At 36.3% G+C, this 21,669-nt stretch overlaps 1 protein-coding gene across 8 annotated transcripts in view; it reads left to right on the top strand.

Moving 5' to 3' along the window:
• Positions 1–21,669, top strand: part of MPDZ (multiple PDZ domain crumbs cell polarity complex component) — a 171,459-nt gene that overhangs the window by 56,440 nt on the left and 93,350 nt on the right. For all 8 annotated transcript variants that reach the window (XR_014326344.1, XM_082843316.1, XM_082843314.1 and 5 more), the window contains 7 exons: positions 3,059–3,268; positions 3,756–3,895; positions 4,930–5,143; positions 7,813–7,941; positions 9,542–9,751; positions 12,586–12,700; positions 13,054–13,142. Coding sequence is in view for 7 of the 8 variants with exons in the window: in XM_082843316.1 (XP_082699442.1) it covers positions 3,059–3,268; positions 3,756–3,895; positions 4,930–5,143; positions 7,813–7,941; positions 9,542–9,751; positions 12,586–12,700; positions 13,054–13,142 (1,107 nt within the window). In the remaining variant the exon portion in view is untranslated. The remainder of the gene's footprint in view (positions 1–3,058; positions 3,269–3,755; positions 3,896–4,929; positions 5,144–7,812; positions 7,942–9,541; positions 9,752–12,585; positions 12,701–13,053; positions 13,143–21,669) is intronic.

Below are 21,669 nucleotides of genomic sequence, written 5' to 3'. Positions count from 1 at the left end.
CCTATCATGGCAAAGAAGATTCATTCTTGTTCTTCAAAGAGATTATAGTTCCGAAAGCCATTTTAATAAAGCTATGGCAGAATCACAAGGTGCCTTTGTGCTATGGGTATAAATTTTCAAAGTTAAAAACAAGCCTTTTGTATAATGGTATAATTAAATTTTAGTTTTAGTTTTTACTTATGTGATCTCTTTGCGTTTACATTTATGTAGACCTCAGTGGCTGGGAGGAGGTAGGAGGAGTCATTGTCATTTGTTAACCTTTAACAAATTTGTGGAAGACAATTGATATTCAATATCATATAGCTTTATATGCATATATAACTTTACTCTTGGAATGCCTTCACACCTTGTCTTGCATAGTGTCAGAGCTTCTGTTTCACCAGTTAACTTCGCACAGACAGACTCTTTGTGCTTATAATGTGATTTGTTCATCCTAGCTCACGGTACCAAAACTCCAAATATTTTTTCCCTATGCAAACATACCATAGGCATTAGGTCCTGGTGTGTGGGATCCTCAGCCTGTCACAGATTTCATGATGCCATCTGCTTCAACCTGAACAGTGTATCTTCTGCTGGCAGATTTTATTGAAGTTGCCATGCTCAGGTTTAAAAAAAAATCAGGTTTGGCATAAGAAGCTTACTTTTGAAAAAATAATAATTGATCATGCCTGCTGTAGATTTTAAAATAAGCATTTGAAGGGATTCCCAAAAGCCTCTTCCTCAAATACCTTGATCTCTTTTACATCTGTGGTTGTAGATAGCCAATAAAATGGTGAATTACTGGTAACTTTGGTAAGTTACTGAGTTTCCTGTTTTATTTTTTAGGACAGGTAACAAGCTTAGGCATGGATTGGTGACATAAATTGTGAAATATTTTGATTGCTTCTGTCAGTGGAAGACATTTACTAATGTCTCATTTCCAGAAATGATTGTTTGCTATGTGTATAATACGAAGATGATAGTAGCACCATGATGAAAAAAATCTAGGTCATAATCTACTTACTAGGTGTGTGACTTTGTGTAATTTTGTCATCTGTAAAATGGTAATAGTGATTCTTGGAGGGTCATTGGGCAGATTAGATCAGAGTGGGTCCTTAAAAATGGATAAACATTTATTCCGCAGATGGATATTGAATGCCAGCTCCGTGCAAGACACTCTCCTAGAGGATGAGGATATAATAGAGAATAAAAGAGTCGAATTCCTCCACTGGAGAATTCTACATTCTAGTCTGTCTCTGCAGATTGGGATGGAAGCTCCATGACAGCAGGGTGCATGCCAGGCAATAATAAGCACCATGAAGAAAAACAGGGCAGTGTCAGTTCATGGAGCGTAATGGTGGGACGCAGTCTTAGTTAGGGTTGTCAGGGAGGCCTTCTCTGAGGTGATGTTGAGTGCACTTGGATGAACAAAAAATGTAAGGACGTAGATACTTGGGGGAAGGATGTACTTGGCTGCTAGAGAGAGCAGCTTGGCAGTTGGAGGAACAGTAAAGTGGTTAGTATAGCTGGAGCTTTGTGAGTGAAGGACAGAGTGCTGGGAGATGAGCTTAGAGAGTGATCCAAAAGTGTCATTGCTATAACTTTTCTTACGATTAATTGTAAATTAAAAGTTACATTCCAGATACCCTATAGAAATACAAAATTAGGATTGACTCTTTGCACTGTTTTAATAATTGCTTAGCTTTAATGTAATATTTATTATTTATATTTATTATTATTTAATATTACTATATTAATGTCAGTATGATTTTATATAAGATATTCTATAAATATTAATAATAAATATATTATTTATTATTATTAGATTATTTAGCTCTGTATAGCAGGCACATACAAGTAATTACAGAATATTTTGTTGTTGTTTATTAATATCATTGTACCTGGAGTTAACCATACTGTGAGGTTTGAGGGCGTAGTCCTCCAGACTGGAAGCTCTGCCCTAGACTTGTGCCATCAACAGCAAGGAGTTAAGCTCCAAATACAAAGTTGGAAGGAAGAGTCCACACAAGACCATCCTCACTTCTGATTCCAACTGCACATTCAGGAGGTTCCCCAAACCACGCTCAGGTTCAGTAATTCATTAGAAGGACCTATAGAACCTACTGAAAGCTGTTAAGACTCATGGTTATGGTCTGTTACAGGGAAAGGATACAGGTCGAAAGTTAACCTAAGAAAGAGACGCATAGCACTGAGTCTGAGAGGATTCCAGATGTGAAGCTTCCATTTTCCTCAGGAAGTGTTCCCTTCCCAAACTCGATGTGTGACAGTATGCGTGGAGTATTGCCAACCCAAGAAGCTCACCTGAGCTTGGTGTTCAGAGTTTTTATTGGGACATCATTTCATAGGCATGATTGATTGCCCATGTGAGATGACTTAGTTTAAGAATTTGAGAGGATATCATGTGGCCTTGGGGCCCACCGTGAATAACAGAGACACTTCTATCAACTGGGAAATTCCAAGGGTTTAGAAGTTACTTCCTGTGAGGTAAGGACAAAGGCCAGGCTTCTTTCTGGGAAAGACCAAATTCTTTACTGCATAGGTTGTTATAAAAATTCAAGCAATATGGTAAGTTAATGGCCTTCTGGAATCCCATCTCTTGGGGACAACTAGTGTTCTGTTGGTGGTTTGGTATATATTCTTCCAGATGTTTAATACACATGTAAACATTTTTTGAGTGTACATTGAATTGTACTATACTTACTGTTATTGTTCAAAAACTAGGCTTTTTCACTTAAAAACATATGTGTGGATGTGTTTTTGTGTGTGTTTTAATGAGTACCTTGAAGTTGAACACTGCTTCTTTTCACTTAATTAGTTTTAAAAACTTTTTCCACCTAAAAAATAGTGCTTGCCACCTAAAAAATCCTTGCATTTACATCTTTGTGTATTTTTCTAATTTTTCTCCTTGAAATAAATTTCTTGAAATAGAGTTGCAGAATAAAAGGGTATGGACATTTTGAAGTTTCATAGGTACTTCATTATTACCTCTCTTGAGATGATTCCTATGAAATAGTTTATGGAATGACAAAGTTGTTAATAGTCTCCATATTACTCTTAGGTAAACATTGCAACTCCCACAATTTCAAATGTTGAATGTGCCCACATTCCACATCTCAGCCCAGCTGTAATTCCTACTCTGCAAAATGAATCATTTTTATTATCCCCAAATAATGGGAATCTGGAAGTTCTTACAGGATTGGGTACTGCACACATCAATGGGAAACCTGCTTGTGATGAATTTGATCAACTGATCAAAAATATGGCCCAGGTAAGAGCATTTCTTCCTGATAGTTAATGATAGAATGTATAATAATATCTTAAGAATGTAATCAAATCCTGGATAATTTGAAGAATACTTATATATATTTACATTATGTAAGTTAAATATATACATTAAATATATGTCAAGTATATTTAAAATATATATTATATTCTTATTTATGAAGACATTTATAATATCTGAAAAAATTGGAATGACAGAGATGTAGAATTTATGTGGGTTTAGGTGATTCTGAGATTTTTCTGTTCCTTTTTTTAATTATCATATTTTAAATTGAGCATTATATGTTATGTTTCAGAAATATTCTTCAGGATAAATAAATGTCTCATTCTAGGTGATGAGTGATAAAGTTTATCTTAGAAAAAAATATTTTTAATTTCTTTTTTTTTAAAGAACAGATTAATGTCACTAATAAGATGACTGCAAGTGCAGTGATTTGCATTTAATTATATTTCTTGCTTTTTTTCCTGAACAGGGTCGCCAAATAGAAGTTTTTGAGCTCCTCAAACCTCCATGTGGAGGCCTTGGGTTCAGTGTTGTGGGACTGAGGAGTGAAAACCGGGGAGAACTGGGGATATTTGTGCAGGAGATCCAGGAGGGCAGTGTGGCCCACAGGTGAGACTGTCACTGTGTCTTTTCTGGTTTTGTTTTTGGGTTTTTTTTTGCGGTACGTGGGCCTCTCACTGTTGTGGCTTCTCCTGTTGCGGAGCACAGGCTCCGTACTCACAGGCTCAGCGGCCACGGCTCACGGGCCCCGCCGCTCCGCAGCATGTGGGATCTTCCCAGACCGGGACACGAACCCGTGTCCCCTGCGTCGGCAGGCGGACTCTCAACCACTGCGCCACCAGGGAAGCCCCTCTTTTCTGTTTTTGATACCACATTCAGAAGGTACTGCTCACCTTGGGAGAATTTCAAGGAACAAAAATGAATAAAAACAGACAAAAAACTGAATACAATCTGTTATTAATTAGTTTTTAGAAATCATTAAATTCTTAACATTGCTACGATAAAAAGAAAGTCCTTTGAAAGGAGAGTTACTTTTAAATTTAGTCATAACTTAATCATTTTTTAGTAAGGAAAGAAAAATTTGACTAGGGCAGTACTCTCATTGCTATTAAATGGGCTCTTTTTGATTAGATTTTAAAATTACTTTATGGAAAAGTATACAAATGGCCTATGATAATTTGAGCTATATTTTATTAATATACTCAAAGCAACAAGTAAATATATACATCTTTGCTTTCATTTGTAGAGGATAGGAACATCTAAAATACAATGTATAGGTTGAGTGGGTAGCTGAAGAGAAGGTGCTTTTAACTGGGAGGGGTTGATGAGGGGTAGGTCAACTGGAGCCAAAGCATATATATTTTCCCTTCCATTTTTATGTTGACATAATTGACATACAGCAGTATGTAAGTTTAAGGTGTACAGCATAATGACTGGGCACAATAGTTTAGTAAACACCATCTCATATACATACTAAATTAAAGAAATAGAAAAAATATTTTTAGAAGTGCAACTGCAGGAAAAAGCTTTCATAGTGTGGACATTAGAAAATAGAATTAAAAATAACCTGAAAATGCGTGCCAAAGAAGCTGTCATTGTTTTGAGAGCTGTTAGTTATTTTTTACCCCCTTTTTCATTCTTAGAGATGGAAGATTGAAGGAAACTGATCAGATCCTTGCTATTAACGGACAGGCACTTGATCAGACAATTACACATCAGCAGGCTATCAGCATCCTGCAGAAAGCTAAAGATACTGTCAAGCTGGTTATTGCCAGAGGCTCATTGCCTCAGCTCATCAGCCCCATAGTTTCCCGTTCTCCATCTGCGGCCAGCACAATTTCAGCTCACTCTAATCCGGTGAGTACATCAGATTTTCAAGAGGAACAGAACGTATTTTTCTAGTTCTTTAAGGTTTTGTATGGGTTCACACTTCCTGTAGATTCTTTGTACTTCTTGGGTTTTTCCCTTTTTGTTGCATCTCTCTGTGGCCTGGAATATTTTTTATGTAATTATGATTAAGTTTATGGCTTCTAAAAATTTTTTTTTAATTTAATTTAATTTATACAGCAGTCTCTTATTATCTGTTGTATACATATTAGTGTATACATGTCAATCCCAATCTCCCAATTCATCCCACCACCACCACCCTGCCACCCCACGCTTTCCCCCTCGGTGTCCATACGTATGTTCTCTACATCTGTGTCTCTATTTCTGCCTTGCAAACCAGTTCATCTGTACCATTTTTCTAGATTCCACATATATGCATTAATATACGATATTTGTTCTTCTCTTTCTGACTTACTTCACTTTGTATGACAGTCCCTAGGTCCATCCTTGCCTCTACCAGTGACCCAATTTCATTCCTTTTAATGGCTGAGTTATATTCCATTATATGTACGTACCACATCTTCTTTATCCATTCGTCTGTCAATGGGTATTTAGGTTGCTTCCATGTCCTGGCTATTGTAAATAGTGCTGCAGTGAACATTGGGGTGCATGTGTCTTTTTGAATTATGGTTTTCTCTGGGTATATGCCCGTACCATATGCTGGGTCATATGGTAATTCTATTTTTAGTTTTTTAAGGAACCTCCATACTATTCTCCACAGTGGTTGTATCAATTAACCACTGGTTGGTGTATCATTGGTGGTGTATCATTCCCACCAACAGAGCAGGAGGGTTCCGTTTTCTCCACACCCTCTCCAGCATTTGTTGTTTGTAAATTTTCTGATATGCCCATTCTGACCGGTGTGAGGTGATACCTCATTGTAGTTTTGATTTGCATTTCTCTAATAATTAGTGATGTTGAGCGCTTTTCATGTGCTTCTTGGCCATCTGTATGTCTTCTTTGGAGAAATGTCTATTTAGGTCTTCTGCCCATTTTTGGATTGGGTTGTTTGTTTTTTTAATACTGAGCTGCATGAGCTGTTTATATGTTTTGGAGATTAATCCTTTGTCCGTTGATTCATTTGCAAATATTTTCTCCCATTCTGAGGGTTGTCTTTTCATCTTGTTTATAGTTTCCTTTGCTGTGCAAAAGCTTTTAAGTTTCATTATGTTCCATTTGTTTATTTTGTTTTTATTTCCATTACTCTAGGAGGTGGGTCAAAAAGGATCTTGCTGTGATTTATGTCAAAGAGTGTTCTTCCTCTAAGGGTTTTACAGTATCCGGTCTTACATTTAGGTCTTTAATCCATTTTGAGTTTATTTTTGTGTATGGTGTTAAGGAGTGTTCTAATTTTATTCTTTACATGTAGCTGTCCAGTTCTCCCAGCACCACTTACTGAAGAGACTGTCTTTTCTCCATTGTATATCCTTGGCTCCTTTGTCATAGATTAGTTGACGATAGGTGTGTTCCATTGATCTATATTTCTGTTTTTGTGCCAGTACCATATTGTCTTGATTATTATGGTAGCTTTGTAGTATAGTCTGAAGTCAGGGAGTCTGATTCCTCCAGCTCCATTTTTTTCCCTCAAGATTGCTTTGGCTATTCGGGGTCTTTTGTGTCTCCATACAAATGTTAAGAGTTTTTGTTCTAGTTCTGTAAAAGATGCCATTGGTAATTTGATAGGGATTGCATTGAATCTGTAGATCGCTTTGGGTAGTATAGTCATTTTCACAATATTGATTCTTCCAATCCAAGAACATGGTATATCTCTCCATCTGTGTCATCTTTGATGTCTTTCATCAGTGTCTTATACTTTTCTGAGCACAGGTCTTTTACTACCTCCTTAGGTAGGTTTATTCCTAGGTATTTTATTCTTTTTGTTGCAGTGGTGAATGGGATTGTTACCTTTCTTTATGTAGCCTTTTTACTTGACATCATTCCTTAAAAAAAAAAAAAAAATTTTAGTCCCTTAAAAAAGTTTACTCTAGGGACTTACCTGGCGGTCCACTGGTTAAGACGTTGCACTTCCACTGCCAAGGGCCCGGGTTCGATCCCTGGTCCGGGAACCGAGATCCCTCGTGCCGTGCTGTGCAGCCAAAAAATAAATTAAAAAAGAAAAACAAAAAACAGTCTTATTGATATTATCAGAGTATGAACTCTTTAAAAAAAAGAAAAAAAGGAAAAAAAAACAGTTGACTCTAAGGGTAAGCAAATAAAATCTTAATTTTGCTTTGTAAAGTCACTGACAGCTGTCAGTGACTTTAAGAGGTCACTTTGCTTGGAATCTCGCGCAATAGGGTTTATGCAGAAGAAGTTCTTAACAGCTAACAGTCTTTCCTTGATCATCCCTTTTTTTTTTAAGTTCTACAAAGGATCTTGCAAATCTCTCTTTACCTGGTTAAATGCAGTCACTGTAATGATGTATTGATTATTTCAAGAATGGTTATATCAATAGCAGTAACAACATGTTGAAAGAGAAGTGTACTAAATAAAAGGGACCCTGTTAAAACTCATTATTATGTCTGCACTTAGTTATTTAATACTAATCACAAAATAATATTCATAGAGATCTCAACTGTAGTAACAATTTTAGTTTTTCGTAAAATGTTTTCAAATTCATATGGGGGCTTTGCTTTCAGGTTCACTGGCAGCACGTGGAGACTATTGAATTGGTAAATGATGGCTCTGGTCTGGGATTTGGCATTGTAGGAGGAAAAGCAACTGGCGTGATCGTGAAAACCATCCTGCCTGGAGGAGTAGCTGATCAGGTAAGCTATTCCAGCAGATTTTTTATGTTTTATCAAAAATACACCTTCATCTTTTACATTTCTGTTAGAAGAGAATTTGGCTTTAGACAGTGTCAGAATCTTCTGTTTCGCTGGGCTTGTATGTAAAATGTTTTTCTTAGACCTGGGGAGAAATACATTTCAAGAGAGACCTTGATTTTCAGTTACGGTTACAGACAGTGATCTTAAGCCTCTTTAGAATCACAGACTAAAGCCCAGGTTGTGGTTTTGATCATTGTAGAGGTATATATCCTTTATTTTATGATTGTAAATCACGTTTATAAGCCTACTTATCTGTTTTATAGCTACAAGGTATTATGGAAAAAAGAATACTTCATTATTGAAGGGCGAAAAATAAGATTCATCTTGTCCCTTTAGTGATGGGTCACTGGTGTCATCTTTGTATATGAAGTACAGCCTGTTTTTATCTCTTAGAGTAGTTTATTAAAGCATTGCCATTTATGCTATGTAAAGTTGTTGGAGCATATGTGAGAAAATTGTAAAGTTATTAATTATGATTTACATTTTAATTGGACAAGTTCTAGTGTCTCTTTTGCCTTGGTTGTAATGTTTTATATATAAAGCTGTTGGCTTTTGCATGTGTATTTGAACTTAAGTCACGTGCATCAAGTATTTTTCATATTGGTAAATGAAAGGCAGATTTATGGGCAGCCTTATCAATAGAGATAACCTTATCAATTATTGAGAGTAACTCAATAGTATGTGCATTTTCTTCCTTTTAAACAGTAGCCAGTATCATGCAGTATCCAGTGAAATTTCTCTAATTGACAGGCTTGTGGTAAATCAGCTTTACCTTGTGTATAGAGCTGCACTGTCTAATACTGTAGGTACTGGCCACATATCACTTTTTAAATTCAAATTTGAATTAATTAAAATGAAAGAAAATTACCACCCCAGTTCCTCCATTAGACGAGCTATATTTCAAGTGCTCTAGAGCAACATGTTGCTTGTAGCTTCCATATTGGACAATGCAGAACATTTCATCACTGCAGAAAGTTCTAGTGGGCAGTGCCTGTATGGAGGCTTACCAGACTGCTGTTCACTTCCCTGGTTTATCTGAATTTAAGTCTCACAAATATTTCATCTGCAAATGAGTTTTTTAGGGATGCAATTTTTTGAAATGGCAATGCAGAAAATTGTGGTATTAACTCAGTGGATTTTTGTGGTTGATACTGTATTTTGAGTTACATATATTTGTGAAGTGAGTTATACTTCACCTTTCCTTAGTGGCATTTTCTGTTTATTGTATCCCTCAAAAAATTCACAGAAAGACTAGTGCTTTCTTGCATCGAGTGGGTAGAAATCAAATTGAAAAGCTCATATCAACTATTGATTTAAAGAATATTTATGAATTTCATTTACTTATATCACATTTAATGAAGTTAGCATGCTTCAAAAGACAGTTAACATCACAACCACATGTTTAATGTACCATGATTGGTAATTCATGTAATAGCTCTTTTTTTGTTATTACTCTCGTTCCCTCTAAATGAGGGATTTCTCTGATGAAGTTAATAATAATAACAACAACAGTCTGACTAATCAATCCCTTTTTATTCAGCATGGGCGATTATGCAGTGGAGACCACATTCTAAAGATTGGTGACACAGATCTAGCAGGAATGAGCAGTGAGCAAGTAGCCCAGGTCCTCAGACAGTGTGGAAATAGAGTCAAATTGATGATTGCAAGAGGTGCCATGGAAGAACCAGCGGTGCCCACCTCTTTGGGCATCACGCTTTCCTCATCCCCATCTTCTACACCAGAGATGCGGGTAAGGAGATAAAAGCAGTTAATGGGAAAGTCATAGACTGTAGCACTTAGATGACAGTGGTGTTTATTTAGAAACTAGACTTATTAATGTTAGTGTATTAGTGCTAAAGAATGAAACCAAATTCAAATGTAATGATGTTTCAGCACTAATAATAGTTTATTAAATAGGAATAATGTCTAACAGGTGAAAGATTGCTTAAAAATTCTAGATTACTGTTTTTGATTTTTCTCTAAGCACATTTATGAGGAAAATGTTTTGAAGTTTGGATATATTTTAAAGAATTATTTGCTACTAATACGTAAAACATTTAATTCTATCTTTTTCTTACTTAGAAGAGTTTCTGTAAGGTGGGCTGTAAGTTCCAATCATTCCCTTTCAACACCTTGCTTCTTAGTGTCTTTTTGTGGGCAAGGTGGATAAATAAAGCTTACTAAAACCTTTCATTGTTGTTTTCAGGTATGTCATATAATTGTTATCAGATTTGTAATAAGTTGCTATTCTTGACCCACTTATATAATTTTTTTTAGAGAAAAGTTATGCTTTCGGGGTTGTGACAAAAGCTTTATTCATAGGCGCAGAGCATTCCATCTTTGTTCTTAACTTGGTATGATAAAAGCTAGAATGTTTCAAAATTATTATAATGTGATGGTTATCTCAAATAGTTCAGGTCACAAGATGATAGTGGATTAAATATCAACAAAATAACTTTATCCAGAAATTTCTTAAATATTTAAGAAGAGAATTATGACCAATTTCTATATGAGCTTTATAGCAAATGCCAAGTTCTACATTCCTTTCTTATAGATCTAAAAACAGTTATTTTCTAAACAGTTGCTACAAATTCTTTCTTTTAATATTCTAACCTCCTCCACAAGCCCTTTAAAACTTTATTAGAACACTTGAAATTTCCATGATTCTGTTGTTTTTAGGATTGAGTTTCGTTGCTATTTTTTGCAGGGAGAAAGAAGTAAAGAAAGAAAGCCTGTTTATGAAAGTATTTAAATGGCATTCTTTTGTGGTAAACAAAACATTTTATTCAGCAATATATAAATGAATGCAATACCAAAAACCACTTGATGTAATTGAAAGCTTAGAAAAATATCTATTCTGTGCATATCATCATTTGTGAAGCTTGTGCCCCTTTTAAAACCATTCGATAGTCAAATTGCCACCCTCTAAAATAGCACTTGCATAAGTCTTATTAAAAATAGAAGACACATTTGTTTCAATTGAAGCAGATTTCATCCTGTCATTTTCTTGTAATTATCTAAACTTTAAACTTTTGCTAAGTTTGCACAGATAATTATGTGCAATGAAAAAAATAAAACTTTACTATACAATTATATCTCATTTAGGTGACTTATCAGTGAGGTACAGAGTGTGCTTAAAGAAAATCAGAAACCATTACCAGCTCGCCCCAACCTGCATGTCCATTCAAACCAAAGACTTCATTCTTTTGTGATCTTCCTAGGGTTCTCTGTGGAATCTGCTGACACCACACTAGTATATAATGCCAACAACTTATTGATGACTTACTGTGCTAGTTCACTCATGCTTTATTCAGGGAGCCTTGCCCTTCAGTCCAATACATAATAACAAGTCTACATATTAGAGAAATCTGCTTTCAGGTACCACTCCAGGAATGAAGGAAATCATGTGTAAAGGCATTCTTTCCTTCTAAAAAGCTTTTGGTATTAAAGTTTGAATTTATAAAGCAAATACAAGGACAGTTTTTTTTTGTTGTTTTTTTTTTTGTTTGTTTTTTTGTTTTTGCGGTACGTGGGCCTCTCACTGTTGTGGCCTCTCCTGTTGCGGAGCACAGGCTCCGGACGCGCAGGCTCAGCGGCCATGGCTCACGGGCCCAGCTGCTCCGCGGCATGTGGGATCTTCCTGGACCAGGGCACGAACCCGCGTCCCCTGCATCGGCAGGCGGACTCTCAACCACTGCGCCACCAGGGAAGCCCCAAGGACAGTTTTAATTAGCTGTTTGATACATTTCACTGGCTTTCAAAATAATCATCAGTCTATTAATAGTATATCTGGAGGATAGATTCACATTCATGGTGTTAGAATCAGCTTTCAACTTAAGGTAGTAATAACGGCATGTCTTGAGTGGGCAGTATGGCCCTTACATTCTAGGAGGAATTAACATACTGTGCAGCTTTTAAGAGCAGGGGTTCTGCAACCAGCTTATCAACATTTGAATTCTGCCTCTACTAGATTGCTGTTTGTCCTTGGAAAAGTTTGTGTTCCTCAGTTTCACCAGAGAAAAATTGACAGTAATTGTACCTACCTCATAGGCTTATTCTAAGGAGTAAATGAATTGAGACATGACAGGTGTCTGTTATATAAAAACTGCTCAATAATTGTTAGCTGGACTTGTTCTTATTCCTGATAGACAGTTGAGCAGAGTGATGCTTAGAAAAAGATCAGTGGCAAAGCTAGATTTGAACTTGCTGATGTGGATTCAAAGTATGAGTTATTTTAACTGTATTACATCTTAACTTCTTCAAAAATGAAGATGAGCCATCCCTGAAAATAGAATTTGTTAATAAGAAACTGTTTAATTTTTAACATTTTGCACGCACAGACAATTATATATTTCTCTGATGGGGGTGTTCAGCTTTACTCTTGACATTCCTTTTGAGTAAAAATGTGATATTCAGTCCAAGTTGTCAAGATTGAAGGAGTAATCCCTACTCTATAATTTTCTAGCTGAGTTCTCTAACACCCAATTACATCATATTATTTCTAAAGATTGTGGCTTAAAAAAGATTATCTTGTTTGTTTACATGTTTATTTATGTGTATATTTATTTATCAATTTTATTTTAGGTTGATGCTTCTACTCAGAAAAGTGAAGAAAATGAGACATTTGATGTAGAACTCACTAAAAATGTCCAAGGATTAGGAATTACCATTGCTGGTTACATTGGAGATAAAAAATTAGGTAGTTTTTAAACATTAATATTCTATTTCTTTCATCTTGGCAATTGCCTCTAATGTCTTTGTCTTATGAAATATTGAATCAACATAATGTATTTTCAGATTGTCATAAACTGATGGAAATCTTCCTTAGGAATAATTTAGTGCAGGCGACTCTGATATTTTATCTCAGACAAAACCATTGTCTTTTTCTGTAGCGTAAGTTTCTACTAGTGGTTTTCTTTGTGTGGTTGGTTGATTTATATCTGTGCAGAATTAGGATTTTATATTTGGAGAATGGAGGATGGGTATTGTTTGAGTGTGCTTTGTAAATAGTGAAGCAAAACAAAGCAAAAACAAACCTATTTCTAATCTTAGAACCTTCAGGAATCTTTGTAAAGAGCATTACAAAGAGCAGTGCTGTTGAACATGATGGAAGAATCCAAATTGGAGACCAAATTATAGCAGTAAGTACACATTTAATAACAGCTTTGTTAATTTTCATGGTTGTGAGATGCATTCTCCTAGTTCATGCAGTTTTGAGAACTACAGGTAGCTCTGTACTAATTGAAGCTTGCTTTGGTGGTTTGAGCTGTCATCACAATTACTCATTATTTTGTGGAAGTCAGAGCATTGGAGAGAAGCTTTATTGATACCTTTTCTAAAGGTGGGACACTTTCTTGACTAACTGCTAATACATCTGCTTTCTGGTTTTAATAATCATACTTGTATTTTAGCTGCAGATGCTCCAAAACTAAAGACCAGACATTATCACTTTTAGTGTACTTGAATCTGAAATTGGGTTGTGTGCATTTTTTTACATCAGCTTCAGAATGACACTATTTTTGTTGGCACCATGATCAGGGCTCCTTTTAGCTGTAAGACTATAAAGGAATAAAAGAAATAAAGCCAGATCCTCTTGATTCGATGAAGCTCATAATTGTATCCTAGTAACATTAGTATGTTTTGACCACATAGCTGTTCAAGGTAGTATAAAAAGAATCCAACTTTCAGTTCAGTGTTCAGTGGAAACTGGACTACCCTAACTACTTCTCAGAACATGAATCCCAGAGACCCTGCGTCAAGGGCTTTCTGGTTAAATAAGTTTAGGAAAAACTGCCTGTGATACCATTTCTTAGGGGTCCACAATGCACATTGAAAAATCAAAACCTGAGAAGTTTCCCAATAAAGAAACTTGTTTAACTCTTTTACTTCAGAGGTTCCTAAACTTTTGTAATCATGTTCTTTCTTCCCTCAAACATATATTATATTCTTTGGAGTACATTTTGGGGAATGCTGATTTATCTTAATATATATTTGTTTATGTGTAATGAAGTCTGTTTTCCCCTTGGGATCTTAATAGTAGTTAAGATAGAAGAGTCCTTGTTCACTGCAGCATTATTCACAAGAGCTAAGATGAGTAAGTGACCCAGAGGTCCATCTGCAGATGAATGGATAAACAAAATGTGGTATATACATACAATAAAATATTATTTAGTCTTATAAAGAAGGAAATTCTGTCACATTCTACAACAAAACCTTGAGAACATTATGCTAAGTGAAATAAGCCAGGCACAAAAAGTCATAGCAACAGAAAGTAGAACAGTTGTTGTGAGGGGCTGGCTAGAGGGGGAAATGGGGAGAAGTTGTTCAATGGGTATAGTTTCAGTTTTGCAAGATGAAAATGTTCTGGAGATGTATCGTATGACAACATGAATATACTTAACACTACTGAACTATATACTTAAAAATGGATAATAGTAAATTTTATGTTTTGTGTTTTCTTTCACATTTAACAGAAAGATAGAGATGTCCTTTATCAGTCTCTGCTCTTTGCTTCTACACTGCAACTCTGTGACTTTTCTTGACCTTTGTTCTATAAAACTCCTAACTACACCTGTTTACCTCTTGAAATCTGCTCTAAAGACCAAGTTGTGCGTGCCACCTAAGCTGGTCATATCCTGGAAAAGAGCTTTCCCATTGTATCTCTTATTTTAACATACAATGAAACTTAACTACTTTACTTTTTTTTTTATTTTGGAGGAAAAGGAGAGGGAGAGAGTGAATATATACATATTCTAAATCCATATCTGATAAAGAATTAAAAATTGAATATATAGCTAATGTACTTGCCCCCCAGACTATTTGAATCTAATAGAAAGCTTTTTTAAAAACCAGCATTCTTGAGATTTAACTCACAGAACATACAATTTGCCCATTTAAAGTGTATGATTCAGAAGCTTTTAGTATCTTTACAGTTGTGCGTTCATGATCACAATCAATTTTAGAACATTTTCATTAACCTTTAAAAGAAACCCATCCCATTAGCAGTTACTCCCTAATTCCTCCATCCTCCCAGCCCTGCACAACTACCAATCTACTTCCTATCTCAATAGATTTGCCTATTCTGGACATTTCATGTAAATGGAATCATTCAATAGGTGGTCCTTTGTGATTTGCTTCTTTTGCTTAGCATAATGTTTTCAAGGTTCATCTATGTTGTAGCATGTATCAATTCTTAATTTCTTTTTATAGCTGAATAATATTCCATTGTAGAGACATACTACATTTTATTTATCCATTCATTAGTTGATGGACATTTGAGTTGTTTCCACTTTTTGGCTATTACAGACAATGCCGCTGTGAACATTCATGTACAGACTTTTGTGTGGAGGTATGTTTTCATTTCTCCTGGGTGTATACTTAGGAGTGGAAATGCTGGATCATATAACTCCATGTTTAACCATTTAGCAAGAAGCAAGATTCCTTAACCTACAAAATTGGGATAAAGACACTTCTCTTGTATGATTTTTAGGAAAACCAAATGAGTTATTTATTTAAAATACATAGTATGCATGGCACATAAGTACAGTTTAATTAAGCAGATATTTATTAAGGGTCTGAAATGATTACACATTTAAGTCTCACAAAAGTTTCCTTTCAAGCTTGTCATTATTTTCATTCTTATATAAGTGGAATCTCAAATATAATTTCGCTTAGACAAGATCAGTGCTAAAGGAAATTTTTGACTCAAAAGCAGAAGCACCCTTCTTAAGTATTTTCTTGCTTTCAATAAAATCACTGTCTTTGCTGTCATCAATGTTATGATTTTTAATTTTTAGCAACATTCTCTTCAAAGTTGGAAGCACCTCGACTTTTAAGGAACATGATGCAGTACTTTTGATCATGCATTAATTTTGTGCAAAATACCCTCATCTTGTGGGCTTTTGAGATACGGGGTAGGAAAGTTCTTCACACTAGTTCCTTTTCACAACTGCTGTATTTGATTTTTGTTTTTTTTCAATTTTGTCCTAGCAGCAGCTATTTGGAACTATGTTTTTATTTTGTAATTGTTGAAATGGTGAGAAGATTAAGAAATTATTTCCTACTATTTTGAGGATGTATTATTTTGAAACATTAAACTCTTTTGTTATAAGATTCCTGTTTTACGAATTGTGCTCTGTTGACCCCTAGAGTTTCACTGTAGACATTACGGGGCGGGGAATAGAGACTTTTTTTTTCCACATTATATATTGGTATTCTATATAGGAATTATTTAATAAAAGGTCTATTTTTTTTTAAAGTTGACCAACCTTGTCATTAGATAAAATCATATACTCATTTTTTTAGATTGGTATACAGAGATCCTTGATAAAAGCAGTATAGAATTAACGTCTGATTTAAAAAAAATACTAAACAAGCATATATTGATAAGTAAGGAAAGGTATCAAGTGTTGCCTTTGGTATTCTGTGACTTTGTTAATAGTCCCAAGTTTTGTATGTGTGTATAGGTATAGGCCACATTGGAGGAGGCTTGGCCAGCTAGATTGAGCGTGCTAAGGAGCTGGGCTTTTCCATTTGTTCTAACTAGGATTTCTCCCCTTATTAATTGCACCTGTTAATTGTGGTCTCTGCACTGCACATTTTGAGGATGTTGGATCTCTCCTTGAGATAGCACATAGCAGTTTACTGCCATTGCACCTAGTTCCACAGCACTTTTGTCTCTGGGACAGTTGGGTCTGAAGCCACCTCTTAACTCTCTTCCTGTGATATTGAGGGATCAGAGATGGCCTGAGCCCTGATTTAGGTTTTGGTGACCTTGTCTCATATGTATGATGGGTGTAATTATGTTGATCAGAAACTGCTCCCATAGGGCTTGGGGTTTTCATGTTTATTAATCACTTCTTCACTTTATTAATAATAATACCAGTTTCTGAGCATCTTTCCAGTACAAAGTGCCATGTGCTGTAATTTTGGGAAAGTGGGTACCATTATTCTCATATTACAGATGAAGATACTGAGAAATTTGAACCAAAGTCTAGGTTTAAAAGTCCGTGGTTATTCCATTATAGCAATTTCTTCTGTGCTAGTACCTACCATCTCTGACATTTGTGTAAGGAATATATTTTAAAATTCAGGTCATCAGGTTTTGAAAAAAAGGGAAAAATGTGTTTTTTTTCCTTTACATAATGAACTTTATTGCTACTAAGTAGAAAAAATCATATACATTAGATTTTTCTTAGTGAAACTGCATTTAAAAATTGAGCCATAAAGGGCTTCCCTGGTGGCGCAGTGGTTGAGAGTCCGCCTGCCGATGCAGGGGACACGGGTTCGTGCTCTGGTCCGGGAGGATCCCACATGCCATGGAGCGGCTGAGCCTGTGAGCCATGGCCGCTGAGCCCGCGCGTCCGGAGCCTGTGCTCCGCAACGGGAGAGGCCATGGCAGTGAGAGGCCCGCGTACCGCAAAAAAAAAAAAAAAAAAGAGCCATAAAAATCTATTGCAGATGAAAACTTACAGCCTAAGTTCTGTGCATTGTAAGAATTTTTATGGCACCTCAGAGTTGAGATTTTTCTCCTTTACTACCCTGAGAGTAAATAACATGTTTATTTCTCTTAGATTAATTTTTGTCTTTGAAGTCTAAAGAATATAAAATTTGAACATGGCTTAAAAAAACCCTTCTCTTAGAAACCACTCTTAATAGTTTGTGATTTAAAATTTCAGAAAATTTCCATGTATCTATATTTAAGAGGATCATATTAGTGTATACCTTTTTATTGTTTATTTTACTTAGAAATATACCTGGGAGGTAGTCATATTAGCACATATAGATCTATCATAATATACTTAAGTAACCCTTATTCATGGAGAGTTATGTTGTTTATAGTTTCTTGCTAATATAAATAACTATTACACACCACTTTGGATATCTTTTATGGATCAAGACTTGAAACATTTGACTTTGCTGTAATAGTAGTATTTAGATTTGAATTTTACATATTTTATTACTCAGCACTGGATCTTGTATGCCACTGTTTTCTTTTTTCTGTTGTTGTTGTTGTTGTTTGTTTTTTTTTGCGGTACGCGGGCCTCTCACTTTTGTGGCCTCTCCCGTTGCGGAGCAACAGTCTCCGGACGCGCAGGCTCAGCGGCCATGGCTCACGGGCCCAGCCGCTCCGCGGCATGTGGGATCTCCCCAGACAGGGGCACAAACCCGTGACCCCTGCATCGGCAGGCGGACTCTCAACCACTGCGCCACCAGGGAAGCCCTGCCACTGTTTTCTTACGTTGAATTTTAAATCTGATTAATCTCCTAGTCAGCTAGAGTGTTTTTTTAGTAAATTTTAAATGAAAGAATGTGTTGGTAGACTTCCTGAACCTTTTCTGTCTGATAACCTCTTCTGTTGCCTTTGCACACTTGGATGATTTGGCTGGGGATAACATAGACTTTGCATAAGGAAGACTTAGGGGGGGATAATCTTAAACAACCTTGGAAATTTTGTCATCAACTCTCTTTTAGTTTTTTATAGGGAAGGGTCTTCCCTTTTCCCTGGAAGAAATCTTAGGCAAATGCCATGACTTACATTGTTCTTAGAGAGTAAAAGGCCTTTGGCCAATCAAAAATCCCCAAATACAACCCCAATTTAGTATTAAAAATTTCCCTTCCTAAATAATTAATTTCAGACTGCCTCCCTGGCCTCCCAGAAGCCTGCTATGAACTGATGGCTTACATAGGGATAGAGAATGCACTCTCCAGTATGTCTTCCCTACGTAGCTTTTCTTTTCCTCCCTCACCTTCTCATTTGCTTTCTGACTCTTACCAGTGTAAAAGGTGAGAGAAGGAAGAGAGGAAAAGACAGTAAGACACTTCATCCTTGACTGACACTGTTGTAAGATGGCTTTGTACTGAGTGAACCTGGAGGATATTCAAAACCGACTGTCATTTAGGGTTCCTTCTTGGATTCCTGAGAGATCCTTGTGAAGATATTTGAACTTTCCATGACAGATGGTAGATTTTTTCATCTGACTGACTCTTCTTCCCTTTGGCCCTGGTTTCTCAGCATTCTGCTCCATAGATTCTCTCTTTGGGGGGTACCGTTATTCCCTAGGGGTACTCTTGGGTAGGTTTCAAGATGGCTCCAGCCTGGCTGTTTTGTGTGTGTGTGTGTGTGTGTGTGTGTGTGTGTGTGTGGTCCCCTTCTGGTCTGTGCCCAGACAGAGTTAGGCTGTTGAGCAGTTCTCAACATAATAGTTTTCTCTTGCTTCACTTTCAGAGCAGTTAAACAGCCTCTCCCTTAACCTCCTTACAGAGCTAGACACAGTCTACTACCTTCTTGCCTACAACATGTGATGCAGCTCTTCTGACTTGTGGTCAAAGGCTAAACATCTAGGTGGAGTGGGGACTTACAACACTCTTCTCTCTAGAAAAAAAACAAAACAAACCTCCTTTAAATTTTTCCTAATCTCTGACAACCCAGCCCATTTATGCCCTAAATGTGTACAAATTATAATTCTTGACCAGTTAGTTTAAATTTCTTCATGGTGGCCATCTCACAACACGGTATAGGATATAAATAATCATAGCATCTCAAACATAATTTCCATTTTCACATATGTTAACACTGAATATAAAATTTTGGGTTTGTAATTTCTTTCACAAAGGATAACCTGCTCACTCTGTTGCCTAGATGCTGATAGATATTTTTCTTTTGATTTTTGAAATCTAAGAATTTAACCATGATATGTCCGGTGTTAGTTTTTTTCCCCTAGTTTTTCATATACCTCTGCTTTATAGAGGCAAATTTCTTTATCTACTAATCATTTCTTTGATTATTTTTTTCCTCAATTATTTTTTTTACTTCCTCAATTTTTTTCCTCAATTATTTTTTCCTCAATTATTCTCTTCTCAATTATTCTCTTCTTCAATTTTCCTCAATTATTCTCTTCTCCTTGTATTTCTTTTCACAATTACATTGATTTTCTAGATCAGCCACATTATGTCTTCAGTCTTATTTCCCTGACCATTTTTATCTATTTATTCTTATCCTCTGAAATATGGGAAAATTGCATATTCCTGTCTTCCATTCCTTGACTTTGTTTTTGCAGTATTTAAAATCCTGTTGACTGCCTTTACTGTAACAGTTTTCTTTTTCTTTTTTGGTAGATACTTGTTCCTTCTTTGTATGTATAATCCCTACTTCCATCAATATAATGAATTATGAATTCCTTTGAAGGGAAGTTTCAGAAAATACCTTTTTTCCTGTTCACTGCAGTGACAGTCTCATTGGAAGATGTTTGTACTGATGCTTCAGGGCACTTGCCTTCTTTTGGACTGTGGTATTCAATTCTTGTGACCTTTAGTTATTCTCAGAGATCTCAGTGAGAACTATGCTTGTACAAAAGGGAGTTGAGATGGATTTCTGTACAAATAATTCAGGAATTGACAAAGCAAGAAGGAAGGGGAAAGTTTAAATTTCGTCAGTTTCACTTGTAGATTAATAGAATAGAGAGGAAACCAGGAAACCACAATGGGGAACGTTACCTCTCTATAGTAAGAGATTGTTTTCTTTGTGTAACCAGGAGTTGGGGTTGTGTGCGTATTCATGTGTGTGCATAGTGTGACTTCACTGCACATATGTAATTCTGTGCTGCCCCATGCTCCCAGCTTGGTGTGACCTCTAGCACTTGGTGTAGTTTTTAGAATCACTGGTTAGGGTCCACATGTACCATCTGACTAGCTTTTTTTTTTGTTTTTTTGTTTTTTTTTTTTTGTGGTACGCGGACCTCTCACTGTTGTGGCCTCTCCCGTTGCGGAGCACTGGCTCCGGACGCGCAGGCTCAGCGGCCATGGCTCACGGGCCCAGCCGTTCTGCGTCACGTGGGATCTTCCCGGACCGGGGCACAAACCTGTGTCCCCTGCATCGGCAGGCGGACTCTCAACCACTGCGCCACTAGGGAAGCCCTGTCTTCCTCCTTTTAATGAAGGGCAGTTGTTGGATTTTACTGAAGTTTCATCTTACAGACAAGAGAAACTATTCCCTCAAATTTAGAGATCCAGCTGGCCTGCCTTCAATCTCGTCATGTTCAGACCATTCCTCATAGAAGTTCCTCCAAGTTACTGGTATAGGGACTTGTCTTCTTCCATGGTTTCCAGTTTTGTTATGGTGTTTTCTCTTATTATATTTTTACTAGTCTTTCCAAGAGGGAATCAACAAGGTGGTGGTGGGAGGAAAGAGGAGAGTGTTAGACACCTATGTGCAAGTTGCCATTTAGCTCAAAAGTGTCGTACAAAACTTAAGTAACTTCCAAAGTCCAATTGATCATTTAGATCAGAGGTCTCTAGGTTTCTGACTGAATATCCCCATTGGTAAAAAAATCTGTATCTATCGATCTATAAACTACCCCTTTCTCCTTCCTCTTTTATCCTCTCTATATATTCATATATGATATATGTTGTTTTATATGTATTATATATATTGTTTTATATACATAGTTAATGTATGTATTACATATGTGTGCGTGTAAAACAAATGAGATTTAAAATATGTTTAATTAAGAGTTGTGTTATATTCTTCCAGAAACCTCTGCAGTAAGGGTACTTCATCTTGGAGATCACTGATTTAGGTCTTTATTGTAGTTCTCATTCATTTAGTAAATATTTGAGTGCCTAATGTGGTCAGCACTGTGCTCAGAAAAACATGACACTTAATAGCCA

Source organism: Leucopleurus acutus, assembly GCF_964270905.1.
Source record: "Leucopleurus acutus genome assembly, chromosome: 7".
NCBI lineage: Eukaryota > Metazoa > Chordata > Mammalia > Artiodactyla > Delphinidae > Leucopleurus > Leucopleurus acutus.
The sequence above is the reverse complement of the archived record's forward strand: the minus strand, read 5'-3'. Positions and strand labels throughout refer to the sequence as shown.